General features: G+C 36.2%; 1 protein-coding gene across 7 annotated transcripts in view; it reads right to left on the bottom strand.

The window, feature by feature from the left end:
* LOC117421161 (protein Hook homolog 3) overlaps positions 1-16,416 on the bottom strand; it is a 63,922-nt gene that overhangs the window by 42,239 nt on the left and 5,267 nt on the right. For all 7 annotated transcript variants that reach the window (XM_059023587.1, XM_059023576.1, XM_059023593.1 and 4 more), the window contains exon 2: positions 1,020-1,105. In XM_059023587.1, the coding sequence (XP_058879570.1) occupies positions 1,020-1,105 (86 nt within the window). The remainder of the gene's footprint in view (positions 1-1,019; positions 1,106-16,416) is intronic.

Raw genomic sequence — 16,416 nt, 5'->3', positions numbered from 1 at the left:
GACCCTCCAGTCAAGAGTCCAGAGCCCTAACCACTACTCCACACTGCTGCCCCACTGCTAAAATAGGGGAAAACTGACTGATGCTTGTAGAATCTTTTTCTTTAGGTATAAAGGCTCCACCTGTTCGGCACCATGCTCTTGGTACAACCTGTTTTTCCCATGCCACTTTCATCAATTTCCACAGGATTCGTAGAACTCTGCAGTCTGCAGTATGATACAGGTCGTACTTGCAAAAGAAATGACTCGTATAATAATCAATGTTTTCATTTTCTTTCATGATGCAATCTTAGTTTTGCAAAATTGTTTTTTTTTTTTCCATTGTACAACACCCCCTTTTTCATGTTTATTTTGTTTGAAGCGTTTATTCAAGTTAACAACTAATGTTATTACTTTATGAAAATGTGTATATGGCCAAAAAATGCGTTGTCTACAAGATTTAACTACTGTATTGCTTTCTTTGTTTTGTAATTAATTTACGCGGGTAAAGTAAGGCATTTCTTACTTCTGTGATATATTTTTCAACTTTAATACAGTGTTACATATAATGACTTTGATAACCTTTTGAAAACGAATATCCAAATGAATATCTAAATCTTGAACGAATATCCAAACATTTCCATGTTCGTCCCAGCACTAATTATATATACATACACAAACACACACACACACAACTTCAGTCTGGGACCTAGGAGTGCCGTGAGGTTCCAACATGATGGAGTGGGTATTTTATTGTCAATTTTTCCTTACTCAGACCCCTTACTTATTAAATACCCTGGTATCTCTGAATAGATCAATCGTCTCCTCTAAAAATATGCTAAATATTTTAATGAGCAAGACATGTTTGAAAAAAAAATACAGACGTGGCAGCTTTACTTATGATATGTTTTGCTTTTAAACAGACTATTCTGGAGAAAACAGTGGAACCTACGAAACAAATACGAAAGTAAAACAGCATATTGTACTTATTAATTATCTAAATTATGAATTTAAACTAGCAAAAAAGCATATGTAGTACTTACATTTTTTGAAGAACTTGAGCCATCACAACCCCATTCGTGAGATCATCTATTTTTTTACATGATGCTTCAACACCAAAGGTTTGTATCTGAAAAAAAACAATTAAAAAAAAGGGATTCATCTCCAGGATATGGTTAATTTACAATAGCATTCCCAGGTTTCGCCTAAAATATGCCTTATTAATCATTCTTTTCACACATTTGGGGAATTTATATTGGAATCTTTGAGTTAACTGCAAGGATTCAATGCAGTTTCAAATAAAATACGTAAACAAAAAAACTATTATTTCAGAAAATGTTTAGAATTAGAAATGATGTGAATTAATTCAGTTTATGCTTACCTACAATTCAAATTGATTAGCGCATTTAATAATGTTGTGATAAACCAATTTTCGGCACAGTTAATTATCACCAAGTTTCTCCCTTATGATGCATAGAACATAGGGTAATGTATTACAAGAAATAGATGTCTACAATGATTTATTTCAGCAATTTTTTTGCAAAATTCCAAAAATGCTAATTCAAAATTTTTAAATACAATGGCATTACTCTATCCATAACACACAAGAATTTTACATTTACAGTAGAAAAAAAACCTCAGGAGATTCAATTACAAACATTGATAAATGTCTTTCCAAATGTAATTTCAACAATTGAAGCCATTGAGAAATAATTTTAGACAAAAAACTTTACTTAATTTAGTATATTTCAAGTACAGTGAAGAGCGTAACACAAGACCAAGAATTACTTAAGTGGTAAAAGAATTGTGCGAACTGAACCCCACCCCCCAATTTTCATTCTACAAGAATACAGGAATCAAGGACACACAGACCTACAGTAGCTGAGGGAAGAAGCACATTAAAAACCCACACATAATTAAGCGATTACAGATGCAGGTCCACAGTGGTACTGTATTTGTGTAAGTGTACAGTAACACCACAAGTAAACAATATCCCATACAGGCTCACAGCCTATCCAGCACACCCAACTTCCTGTCCTCACACTCAGGAAATGATGCGGGCGTGTTTTAAAGCCAGGGGACTTCGCCATTCTATAGTGATGTGTCTAATTACATGGCTTAATGTTCCAGCTTCAGTCTAGTAATTATTTCCTTTGTGTGCAAAAGGCAATTAGCTCCACTCAAGCTCCAATGGTCCTGAACTGTATAATCGTGTTAGGAAACTTATTTTTCACATAAAGCAGACATATGTCTGCTGCTAACCTCCAGACCTCCTCCCTGTCCTCTATGCACTCTTCACACAATGAATATACAGTAGACTAGGCCTGCGTTATAACAATCCGTAAGTACAGTGCATAGAATGTGTTTCGTTGTCACGCTTTTCCTCCTGTGAAAACTTTAGTACTACAGTAAAGATGCACTGTTGGCTTACTTTACAAAACAAATTTACTGTACCTGCATGGGTAGTCAACATGTAGTGTGAGCTCCCCATATTTGTTACTGTCACTGGATAAAATTTACAAAATGTGTATTTTATTTAATGATCAGTTGGACTGTAATTAGATCTTCTCAAGTCCCACCATATTGTAGCACTTTGCTTACATTTCTTATTTTAGACACACACACACACACACACTCCCATCTATAAATATTTTTAGAACAGTTTCACCATCCAGTTACCCAACACTGACAAGTGATGTGGACCAGCTTTAATATTAGGTTTCAGTGCAGCAGGGATCCTGTCTGGGATGTGTGTATCTGTTTTAGTTGGACATATTATTACATAGTTGGATTTAATATTATACCACACTAAGAAAAAAGGTTGTTATATGGAACTATGATGATATAACTTCACCACATAATAGCCCCACAAAGGCCAACCATAATTATTTATAAGCTATTATTAGCGTTTCAGTTTTCACACATTCACATTAAAAGTATGGTCTAAACTGAAATACAAGAATGTATGTAAATATACATTTCTTAGTAAGGAAACCTGATTTGTCAGGAGCTACATTACAACAATCCTTCTGTGCGTAAGATTGCTGAATTTACTAGCGAGTTGCTGCTGCCACACTGTTAATTTTTTAATACAGTATATTTTTACAATTCATAAATCTGTATGACAGGAAGTACAAGTTAAATGTAAAGTTACTTCTGACCGATATATTTTACGAAAAGCAGCAGCTGCCTCTTGCTATGTCTATGCTTTTGTCTAAAATCAAAGATTGGAACCTCGACTCTTGCAAAGCATTCACAATTTCTGACACAACTGGTTCATTTAGCGCATCCACAAACTGCCAGCCAAAGTTTTTTCTAATATGATCTGCACCCATTGATACCCCATGCCTTTCCATCAGCCTTATAGAAAAAAGGCAGATAACATTTTGACACGACAAACAACTGTTTAATTAATGCTACTATTGTAAAATAAACAAGCATACAAATACTAAAAAGAAGCACATTCCTACATGTGCAGACATGCGGCTTTATAGATGGCATTTTGTTAGTTTGTTAGTCAGATATCATTTCTGAGGACGTGTGTAACTGTGGCTTTGCTATCATTTCCCACATGACAGAGTATCCCGTGCCCGAATGTTTGCGTGTGCTCAGCAAAGCAGGGATGCTTGTGAACAAACGGTGCTTCTTTGAAACCGGAGAATGTGGATGCCATAATATTTCTGAATAAAAACAGAAAATAAACTCTGGAGAGAGCACAGACTTTGTTACGTTGGACTTGTAAATAGTTATTCTTCTGTTCCCCGTTGGAATTTGTTTTTTTCTAATCTGGTTGCTTTCAAGACATCTTAAGGTAAGACCGTACTATTTGTAATGTTTTATTAACTTTTTGTGGGGTGACCAGACATAAATAATTAGAAATGTGTAGTTTTAAGTTCAACTGGAGAAATGTTTACTTTTTGTGATTAGATTTGATGAAAATATATGTACCGTATTACTTCGAATTAATGCTGCCCTCGAATTACCGCCTTACTCAAATATCAGCTTTTTAATAGACGCCGCCCTTGAATAAACGCCGCTCTCAATAAAGAAATGTAAAGGTATTTTTTTTTCTACCCTGCTCAAAAAATAAAGAAACACGCAACTCTGCCTATGTACATGACACCCCAGAAGGACTGCAACTTCAATCCAGCATGTAATACAAACTAATGTACACCCACCTTAGTAAGCAAAGGGGATAAAACAAGGGCTGTCTGTTTACCTCGTCGTCAGCTTGGATGATTAAGAAATACATGCAATTATCAAAACAATGCTGATCTCATAACTGGATTATACTGTTGTATACAATGGGAATATTTCATACTGGCATATCTTTAAGCTATTAAGCTAGTTGATGGCAACCCATGTATTGAGGTATGTATTGTATCGTTGTGACCCCAAAGATACTGCACACAGCCCTAATTACACGCCAGAATTTGGGTTACTGAATGTACTTACTGTACAAGTTTCACCACAATTGGATGATGTCTATTTTGATAGATCCAAAAAGAATCTCCTCCCCTCCTGGGATTATCATCAGTTCTTCACTACTGATGGATACACCTCACTAAATAAAGAAGGACCTGAAGGAAGAGCCCATTCTTTATTTGTTCATTTTGCTTGCACAGACATCTATGATACAGCTTTCAGACTAGCACTTCTACAAACAAGTAAGTTTCAAAATGAAGGTTACTGAAGCTTGTTGCCCTATACTGTGGTACTGTACACAGAATACAGCAGTCCAGACAACGCATGTATAACATGTCCAGATTCTGTTGTGCACTGCATACTTGACATGCTCCACTACTGTACTGTATAGCTATGGTCAAAAGTTTTGCATCACCTTAAAGAATGATCTCATTTTGCTTCATAAAGTCAAATGAAACCGGCTGAGTAACGTTAACATATTGCATTAGATACCACTTTGTAGTTTATACTTAATGAAATGCTGACACTGTACTACTATTATGGCTTCCGATAGACATTTGCAATATCATTTTGTAGTTTATTTGCTTACATGATGTTAAATAAAAGATCTAATTTATGTACATATAAGGTTTTTTTTTTGGTTTTTTTTGTTTTTATTTTTAATGAAGGTCGTAATCCTAAAATTCTAGGAGATGCAAAACTTTTGGCCATAACTGTACATACAAAAAAGGGTTGTCTCCTCTGTTGTCTGAAATATGTTTAGCCCAATGCTATTTATTTGCCATAATGAAAATGATGTCTATACTAGACAAAAACTAAAAAATATCTCTCAGGAAAAAGAAATGGAATATGAATGCTGTATTATATAATTACCATTTGTCAAATTTTCATCCTAGGACATTTCTGACATGTAATTGTAAGAGGTCAAATACCTTACAGTGCAGTCTGTATACTGACAAAAAATACACACAGTACACATTTTGTTACTGACTGCATGTGTTTTTTTTTCATCCATTTACATTTCTACTGTAGCACACATGCCTCATTCTTTGCAATGCTGTCTGCAAACAGCTGTTTGTCACTGTGTTTCTCAAAGGCATGCTAGGAGATTCATCAGAGCCGGTTAACATAATCAACTGCCCCACTGCCAGCTCTCCATTACTAAATTAAACATATTGCTCAAGGAAATCTCTTTATGAAACAATTAATAGTAGTCTAATTTTACAAGTGGATGTTGAGTATTTTAATTGAATTTGCTCCAGCACATAATTACTTGATGCTATTACAGTATTCTTATATATACTAGGTTAATTCATTTTAAAATTAATTTACAGATTGAATCATTCAGCAAAAGCCATTCAACTGTACAGTACACAGGGATGCCTCTTTGAAATGCTGTACAGTAAGGCTGGTTAAACTGTAATAAATTCCTAAAAAACATAAAAACTAAACATTTCAAATTGAAAATGTCATGATTTAAGGAGATCTTGCATTCACTTTTACAGTTTTGTTTTACATTTACATCTGTACTCCTTTATTATCTTCAGTTGCAGGACAAAAATCAAACCAATGTGAATTGGTACTCTGTCGATCCAATTTAGATTTTGGGCAGATGACTTGGATGCTCAAATTCAAATGAAACATTGACATACTTTTTTAACCATTTGATCACAAATTGGGTTTTAGACTGCATAGAACTGGCGGCAGCCCAATTTTTAAAGTGGAACATGATAAGACTTGACTTGTACATACTGGTTTCATGAGCAGAGATGGAAACAGCACAATACCATTAGTTGCTTCAGCCTGGTTTGCAGTGCTTTGTTCTCCAGCAACCAATTTTTCATTTCTTTGAAAAGTTCACAGATTCATTACATTCCATTCTATCAAATCCATCAGCTAAGAACAAAAGCATTTCACAGTACAGTACATGGAGCATATTGCCAGTAGAGGTGCAACAATTAATCGATGCATCGATTACTGGTCCTTAAATTTCCAGAGCGTCAATTACATATTGGTGAATTGATGCATCGAATTAGAACCCAGTTTGAAGTCTCCTGTTGCTGGTTTGCATTAAAACCTTGAGCACGTGAGAATAGGCCTATTGTATTCACGTTTTCTTGATTAAAAAATTTAAGCAATATGTTTTTTCTTTTTCAAATAGAAAAAACTGACAAAGATTGGTAATTTGGGGGGCTTAGGGATAGGGTAAAATTGTATAAGAAGCTGAATTTAGTATGATAGTTAAATTAGTCAAGATTTGTGAGATTAATTAAAATGTTTTGCTTTGCTTTGGACATAAAATGTTAACAGTAATGAACAACCATAGTGCAGATAGAAATTACTTCTGTACAATTCCTGTGAGTTGATGCCATCAGACACATGGGGGCTAATGTCAGGGGTGCAAATTTGGCGCTATGGCGCTAGATTCTAGCGCCAGCAACATTAAATCCCGGCAGCAGTAGACATGTTTCATTCTTCTTTTTTCACAGCAACCATAGACGGTGACAGTTTCTCATTGGGTCTGTACTACTCACATGGCCATTGGCGCCGGCAGTTGTATGCACATTACACACTGTGCGTACCATTGGTTTGCAAAGTTTCGGCTGTATAAGTGTGGACTCACATATAATCTTGTGCGATCGGTTGAAGCGAAACAGACATTTTAAGCTTAAAGGATTGTACTGTTTATTTAGTGGTAGTAATAAGCAAACAAAAGCAGATACATTTGGATGAAGCTTGAAAAAGAGCAGACCTCTTTCTTCTGATGATCCAGAATGTCAGAGGGGAAAAAATCAGTAAAAGCACCGAATTGTCTGTTTCTTGCACAACTGTGGTGGAGTTGGCATTGAATGTTAGTACTGTTGCTGCTCTTCCAGGATTGAGCACATTAAGTGCACATTTATACAAGTTTAAATTTGTATTTTAATTTTATAAGTGTCTTGTATTAAAATGAATATACATTCCCTAATCATTAATACATAATTGCAAAGTTGTGTTATTATTATTATTATTATTATTATTATTATTATTATTATTATTATTATTATTAATTTATTTTTTTATTATTTATTTTTTTATTATTATTTTTTATTATGTTTTATTTTATTTAACTGCCTGTTTTGTCACACTGTGTAAGAGTACAAAAAAAGTTTATGTTTATACGCCATGCTTAGGGGGCGAGTAATGATTACATTGTGGGTGATTGTGGGAGTAACGATTAGAGATGGAACTAGCAAAACAGATTTGTGAATTAGGTTTTCCCTAGTTTAAGTCTGTATTTCAAATAGGTTTCTTTGTACCTTTTATTGTTGTTGTGGACTATTCTGTGATAATTTAGCACTAGTAGGCTCTCTGATGCTAAACCTTTAAAAAAATTTGCACCCCTGAATGTGCTCTCAAGTTGCTGTACAACCCCATTCTGTAGAGGATTAGAGGCAGCCCCTGGCCCTGGCTGCGTGCTGCACTTTCATCCCTAATGGCAATGAATAGGCCTACAACCAATTAGCCAAGCAAAGAATATTGATTTCCATTGTGTGTTGGAGAAGAAAAAAAAAAAAAGAAGGTGGTTCAACTTGGTCTTTTTTTGCGCTAAACCAAGGGCCACCTAGTGCAGATATTCATTATATCCCAAACAGTTACAAAAAACATATAGCGGCCTAACTATAATTTACTGGAGTCTAGAACATTTTCAAATATGACAATATAGGATTTTTGTGAAGAGAGCCCGATGTTGGTGTTTACGTTTCAAATCTCCATTGATCTGTATAAATGCTGCTGCTCTATTTTACATTTGGAGTTGTTCTGGTACTGCTGTAGGTAAGTAACCCCCCTTCTTGCATTAGGTTTTATTGTCAGTTTTCAAATACTGTACAAGGCTCTTGGGGACGCGTCCTTTACGCACACAGGGTTTGTCGGGTCTCTCACGTTTGCATTGTCTGTGTCCCCAGAAAGCGTGTGTCTGCCTGACATGGGCAGCGCCATGGAGGATTATTATTATTATTATTATCATTATTATTATCATCATTATCATTATTTAAAATCATGCAGGTAATGCAGTAGCATTGCAAGAGGTTCATGCTTCAGGATGTTAGAAAGCTTATACTCCTTGTTGTAGCTCCTGCTGTGGAGAACTGGAAAACATGGACCTGGGAATACTTGGATCAGAGCGGACTGAGGACTGAACCTATAATGAGTTGCGCCCCTTTCATGTAACCGTCCGTGTACAGTTGCTTGTTTTGCAGAAATCCATTTCAGGCTTTCTTACTAACTGCTTCCAAAGCATAAACAATTGTGTTTGAACAATGTTAATGGCTGCTGACAGAAATAAATGGTTCAGAAGTTTCATTGATTTTTTTTTGCTGTACTATAGTAATACTGCTAAGTTTAAGGGTCTACTTGTTGCTTGTCAATTCTTGGCAGAATTAATGGTAGTTCGACGATGTGCACACGGTCATTTAAATCTCCCTTCTACTAGCCGATCGTATGAAATATGTTACAAAAAAAATTGCTCCCCTCGAGTTAAGTCTGATATGAATTGTGTTATCCAGTTTGAAGAAATGAAACAAAAGCAGGACTTCACTTCCCACTTACCTATAGCTTAGTGTTCTGAGCAGAGCACGCATACTTTGCAATATTGAATAAGCAAGTTAGTTCGTTTGGGGAACTCGGTAGAAAAATAGAAGGTGAGACCAAAACATGAATTATGATTCATAAATTTAAAAACCTGATAGGTTCTGAACTTCTGGAGCATTTGGTCTCCTTTAACATTAAGAGCAGTGGGGGGTGCCTGGTTGAGTAGAATGGTTGGTTGTCCTTTGATCTTCACAGCATTTTGCTTATGTGGATTCTTTCGCCTTTTTGCTCTTTTAGACAGAAAAAAAATGTGTGGCTTTTAGTGTTTGTTTCTTATTGTTAAAAATGGACAAAACTTTCATAAATTTAAAAAAACAAAAGATGTACCATAACATTAAGACTTTGTACTTTATTGTGTCCAACATTTTCACTGGGACCCTGTGACAAGCAGGCTGTAGTGGTGACGTCAGACCCGGAAGAAACACACAGTATTGCAAAGTGAAATGTGAATTGCGCTGTTGCGCGTTTAATAATGAACAAAATAAAAGGTTTTAAACAAAAACCGCACACGGCACTTTGGGCCAAAATAAATAGACGAACAAAACGACAAAACAGTGCACGAACAGACAAACAAACACGGTGAGTCAAAGAAACTTTATTTTTTCTCCTTCTCCACACCCATTCTCCACTCACCGAGAGTGAAACGTGCATCTATATGTTGTGCCGGGATTCAATTACTAATTAATTATTCACTTGAATCCCAGCACGTGAATTAATTATGTGCAACCTTGTGCGCGCATATTATTAAATACTTTAAATGCACGTGAAGTGATAGTGCATAGTGCAATCCCAGTGCCTAAATACAATTATACATTTTAAATACTCGTTCTCATTACCCACATTATATCCCATGTACCTACATCTATACATCAACATTTACACACTACATACAACATAAAACACAAAAATACACACAGGGGTGGGGCACATTGCCACAGACCCCCAAAATTTCCCCTGGGACCTTCAGTTTTTTTTTAGTTGAGAGTCCTAGAGCCTCAATGGGAGTTTTGGAGAGTCCTGCTGTAAATAGGGATTTATGAACAAATTGGCATTTTTCAGTAATTAAAATGCAGGAAAAGCAATGTGCTACTGTTCTCAGTGGGCAGTAAAATTAAACTAAGCACATAAACCCCTCTTTTATACAAATAGGGGGTGATGTAAGGATACGCGCAAAGTGATTTGTGGGTGCAAAACTGTAAACTGTGTTTAGCAGCCATAAAGTCTGATTTTACTGGTCACTAATGCGGCGTATGTAAAGAACGGTGTTAACCTGGCAATCTGCACCCGCTATCGAATTTGGACTTTGCCATCATTAATCCATTAAAATTATATTGAAATGCATTCACATGAAGAAAAGAGCATGGAATTGGGCAGGATCTGGATACTATGCGGGTGCAAACATTATAATGTGATGTAAGCATTTTGCCTTGCACTTAGGCATTTACTGACACTCCAAAAACTTTACACCTCTTCTTACAAGGTGCAAACCATTATGTCATGCTGAAAAAGGCAGGCCAATACATATAATTTCCTAAGGATACTTGTTGGTTGAGGCTTTTTCAAATAACTCTGTTTCATGCTGACTCTCAGCTCCTTCTCAGAAAACCTCAAACTCCCCCCCCACCCCGGTGCGCCAGAAAGACTTCCTATTGCTTCCTATTTTTGAGCTCCACAAATGGCATACAGCGACTACTGCTCTCTGTACTGCTAACTCTGCAAATGCGGCCGCTAAATAGACCGATGCACTCTCTGAGACCCTCATTATCGTAATTGCGGAACATTACTTGTGCGTGTTGAGTAATTTGCATTGCTCTTAAGCTTACATAGGGCGTAATGCAAAGTAATTGCCTGGCTGCAATACAATTTTAATTTTGCGTGATTATTTGCACTTGCTTATACTTACATCCCCCATAATGCATTTTTGAAGAGTATTAGCCTGGATGTATACTGTAATCTACTACTGTATTTTAAGCACTGTATCCGACAATAAGATTGTAGTCAGTAAAACAGCCGTTTCATGTCACATCATTGTAATCTCGCCTCCAGAAAAGGGCTAGTGGAGAGAACCATTCTCCTGCTGTGACTGCCAGGAGTTATGTAATGGAATTTAAGATGTGTTAACATTCAGTCTGCTTGGCTATAGATAAATAGAAGCCACCCTGAAGTCATTGAAAGTACTGTATCTTACAGTAAGTGAATGTTCAAAAAGAAGCATAATGAATGAATTTTACTGTTTATTCAGTGTCTATAAAATGCTAATTTAATCTGTCATGGAGAATGGCAGCTCCGGTTTTGTTATAATGTTAACTCCCCCACGCTAAAAATGAACACATAACAGGCAGATAATTATTACTTTACAAAATTCTGATTAAGAAGCAAATAGTCGTCCTTGTTTTATCAGTATGAATAACAGACAAAATACAATCTTGAGATGAATTAATTTATCTATCTGTTTTCTTTTTATAATAGATTCACTACCTTGAGTACTTCTCCTGTTTAACTGGTGAATCTTTTAAATGTAGCGGTACCGTGGTGGAATTAGCATTCATTTTCAAAACAGCTCAGTTGTGGTTGTAACCTTATACTTTATAAGGTCATACAATGCAGGATTCAACAATAATGTGGCACACACTACTTGTTTTTATTTTATTTTTATTTTTTTAAATCGCTGTCTTTATGATTTGTTAGTTACCGAAATCTCAGTCAACAGCTGAAGACAGATCAGAGGATAACTTCATACCACTTAATTTGCACCGATGGAACATAACCTGTTTAACTGTACTGATGACGTATCAAATGCTTAGATGACAGATATGGTTGCATTCTTGTAGAGAAAACAAAATACATTTCGACAAGGAATTGCATTAGTTCCATTAGTTGAGCGCAAGGTGGTTTCAATAAATACTTTCCGATTTAAATAAATGTTTATTTTTTAAAATTGTTTTTATATATAATTATTAGTCAAATAAACCGCTACTGAATAAGACAATTATGCTACCTACTTCCCAGGCAGGTAGCAATTCCTCACTACTACCTTAAAAAGTTAACTTCTAGCCCTGTATCACTAGACTGGTTATCGAAAAAAGTCAAGAATTACTGCATCTGTACTATACAGTCTCCACTGGCATAAATTCAACAAAACACTGCTTTTTGTATCTCTCTGAGAAGAAGAGGCTAAAAAGAAACCTACAACCTGTCACACAGTGACACAAACTATACTCTCTTCTTCACATGGGTTTATAACCCATTAAGATGTCACTTGCCTTGGAGCACACATGCTCTTCAAACCAATCTTCACTCATCTCAGTTACTGTACCCAGGAGGTAGTTATTTCCTTCTCTTGGCCACTTAAATCCCAAAGTACAGTACAGAAAATTTGTAATTTGTTCCTCATCTAAAATAATGGACCCAATCTCCTTGTGAATTACAGTGTAGCCTAAATAGAATCACAGAGAACAATTCTAGTAAGCTGCCTTCACACTGAATGGAAGTACAGCAATTTTATTTTTCTTAAAAGCCTTCAAGTCTTGGTGACTATTATTAAATACATTTTCAGACAGGCCGATTACACCTAAGGCAAAACAGAAATAAATCTCTGCCAGGGAACCTTGCAACCCTTCAGTTTTTTTTTCCAGTCCATTATGCTTACTCAGTTGGACGGTGGGGATGTCTACAGTACCTCAAATATAGGTCAAGTCTCCTCTTGTTAGGATCAACTCGGTGCGTTCCACAGGCAGACATTTAATTAAGCTGGGGAGATGTACTTGACTATCAACATATCGATGTCAGGATTAATTTGGTCACTTATAAAAGTTAAAGAAAGTGGTTTTGAATGAAAGAAACTAGTTCACATCCAAATCATTGTACAGTTGTGTTAAGTACTGAAGACAAATATCCTGTCTCATAAGAACTTAAGAAAGTTTACAAGAGCCCATCTTGCTCATTTGGTTGTTAGTAGCTTATTGATCCCAGAATCTCATCAAGCAGCTTCTTGAAGGATCCCAGAGTGTCAGCTTCAACAACATTACTGGGGAGTTGGTTCCAGACCCCCATGCATCATATTGGGTGCTCCCGAAATGTTTTCAGTTTTATTCTTGAATTTTGCTAGACTAGTAAATGAAACGTCCTATAGGTCCCAGAAGACTTAGAGGTTTAGAGGTTTGTTTTTCTCTGGGACCAACCACATGGAGTTGAACAGTTGCACCAAGCACACTACACATGTATCACAGACACAGCAATCAGCATGCTGCCTGCCTCTCCAGCCTTGTGATTCCTATTATCACATGACTAGATAATAAGATTAAAGAACACCCTTGAACAATCTTTCACTTACCACGATTATAGCAAAGGAAGGCAAGAAACAGGCTGCATGGCAAAATGATGGAACAGAACAAATGTTAATTGCCGTGGGTTAAAGAGAGAGCATTGGTGTGGATACAAACACAAGATACATAATGAAAATTCACATTGAGTGGAAATAATGAAAAAAAAGACCATGGTTTCTGTATGTAATTTGGTACTGTTTTTTTTTTTTTTTTTTTTTTTTTTTATAAACTGTTCCCCGTGTCGTTTTTATGTAATTTGCAATCATCTTAGTCGTTATTTAAAATTACTCAAATATGGCGTTTTTTTGTTTTGTTTTGTTTTGTTTTGATTCTCTGAAGGAAGCTTCTCAACACTTGGGAGCTATTGAAGAACAGCACCTTTACTATACATAGTCTTGACAACCAAAAGATATTATACTGTAGTTATAATCACTCAGGTGAAACAATGTCTACTAATTTGCCCAAAAATCTGAATCTTTCAACAAAACTTTCAGGAAGTATTGTAAGGTCCCTCGGGTCATAGAATAACACATTTTTATACATGTATCTAATTAAGCAGAGTATGGTTTATGAAGTACTTTATAATGTTCCCCAGAGTGTTCTGAAAAAAAGTACATCATTTCCAAGATGCTGCTGTAAAGAAAATATTTTTAGTGAATTTTTATAGAAAGAGTCTGATACAGCCAAAAAACACCTGGTCCTGGGGCAGCATCCCACGGAAAAAGGCTTGGTCCTGGGGCAGCATCCCACTGAAAAAGGCTTGGTCCTGTGGCAGCATCCAACTGAAAAATGCTTGGTCCTGAAAAGTTACATTGATTCCCTCCCAGCACACACTCGCATGTGCTACAGTACCCAATTTGACTGTGTGTGTGCGTATTCTATACGTCATTTGTTTTTGGTAAAATTACATTACTAATGCTAACTAAGGTTTAAAATAAATAAAATAAAATAAATAAATAATGCAATTCTCTAAATTAGTTAAAAAAAAATTGTTAATGAAACAAAAAAGCCCACACTCAAAACGAGAGGCATATTTCACATTTTCCAATAAACAAATAAATACAGTACAAATACAAAAACAGTGCTGATATCCTCTTTACAACCCACAATACCCTAACACAATGACATAAGCAATAGTCAATGCATCTTTATTACTAAACCAGAATATCTGCAATTACTACTACTGTTTAAATGCATAAACTAAACTACAGTACACATGTTGCACTGGAGGTTTCAGCCAGACAGCAAGTAAATGACTGAATGAAGCATTTTGGTAAATATACTATACAGTAGATTGGGTAACCAAAAAGTGGGCTGATATTTTCTTCTATTTTGTACAGATACAGTGTGCATTACCAACACAATTACAAATCACAAAACTACAAAATACAGGATTTTACCTGAATGAAAACAACATTTCTACTTGATCAGCAGTTTACATTTACAATAAAACCAAAGGAAGGAATAAAGAACAACCAAAAATACTTAACTTTGACCTGGTGCGTTACTACACTAGAAAAACACATTCTTCCAGCAGTTAGGCCTATGTTTTACTCTAGTGCACATTTCTCCACAACCCAGGATATCACCCATGAAAAGTATGTTAGAAATACCGAGTATGTCACTGGGGTGCATTCTGAACACAAACAGGAATGTGTTATGATTCAAGTTTGTAATAAAAAGGCCATTCTTTTTTCACCAACATATTATGTCCCACTTAAAACATACTGTATTGGGTGCAATATACTCAATGTATTTACAGTAAATATTAGTGTCAGATCCCATCACTGCTGAAAACATTCAAACAAGGACTTTTCAATGAAATGAATAACTCTACACCATATGCAATGCGATAAAATTAATAGAGCCAGCATTTTGATAAGTATCTTTCACACCACAGGCGACATGGCAGGCGATGCAGGGACAACTAGGGAACTGAACAATCAGAGAAGAGCTTCAATGAACGGTGTCCACCAGGGTGAAGCAGAATCCAAAATGACAGGGGAAAAAATAATACTTCCCATTGAAAAATACTCAGAGCTTTATGACAAGGATCATCGCAATGATAAAGATACAGAGATGAAAGATAATAAGTGCATTTCGAAGCCTGGTATGTATGATTTACTGCCATAATATGTTGAAATACCATTAGAGAAGACACTCATAATTTCCAAATCATGTTGACGAATACCAGTCTTGATCATAGTTTTGTCAATAGCAATTTTAATAGTTTTGCAGATCTGACAGTTTCCAAACCTGTCACATCGCATCTGTGTCACTTCGGGTGTGTGTGGTCATGTCGCTGCAAAAGTATCTTGTCGCCCGATGGAAAATCGCATCGTGTCTGGTGTGTAGAGGCCTTAACGGTGCAAGTGAGAGCTCAACTGTATTTCTCTACTGTAGGTTATAAAACTTCAGGGAGTGTAGGCCTCTTTTTATTGATTTGAGTGGCAGCAGAAAAACACATGAGTCGTGCACCAAACAGACCACCTCATTGATTGTCAACAATCTGAAACGCCTGAGCCAGTTAAAAAGCAGGGTTTTTATTTTCTTCAAGACATTCTGAATAAAACCTACTTGCCGAAGTATATCCAAATAATATGATATACTGGGATAACATTTCTGTATTTGGAAACCTTAGACTTGATCTGTCATGGATTTGCACACATGCACAGCCAGGCCACATTTTTCCCTAGGGTTGGATTACCCCCAGGTCAAGCAACAGAACCTTCTACTGACTCTGGAGCGCATCCTCCTTGTTTTACAGTATTTCCCCAACAGTTAACAGGATGCAGACTAGCAGGACGTTTTACTGGTTCAAAGTAAACCAGTATACAGGATCAGGCCTAAGGAGGTCAAATGGCATTACCCAGGGTCACACCCAGGATCTACTGATCATAGAGCCTCAGCTCTGATACAATTCCTTTAGTATCCTGAAGTCTCTTTTCAGATTGTTAAATATGATATAATAAACCCAAATGTATATGCCCAATACCACAGAGATTACATTATAATTGTGTAGCACCTTCTACAAAGTATAGACACTAGAAAAACTCGG

This window comes from Acipenser ruthenus, chromosome 1 (assembly GCF_902713425.1).
Source record: "Acipenser ruthenus chromosome 1, fAciRut3.2 maternal haplotype, whole genome shotgun sequence".
NCBI classification, from domain to species: domain Eukaryota; kingdom Metazoa; phylum Chordata; class Actinopteri; order Acipenseriformes; family Acipenseridae; genus Acipenser; species Acipenser ruthenus.
The sequence above is the reverse complement of the archived record's forward strand: the minus strand, read 5'-3'. Positions and strand labels throughout refer to the sequence as shown.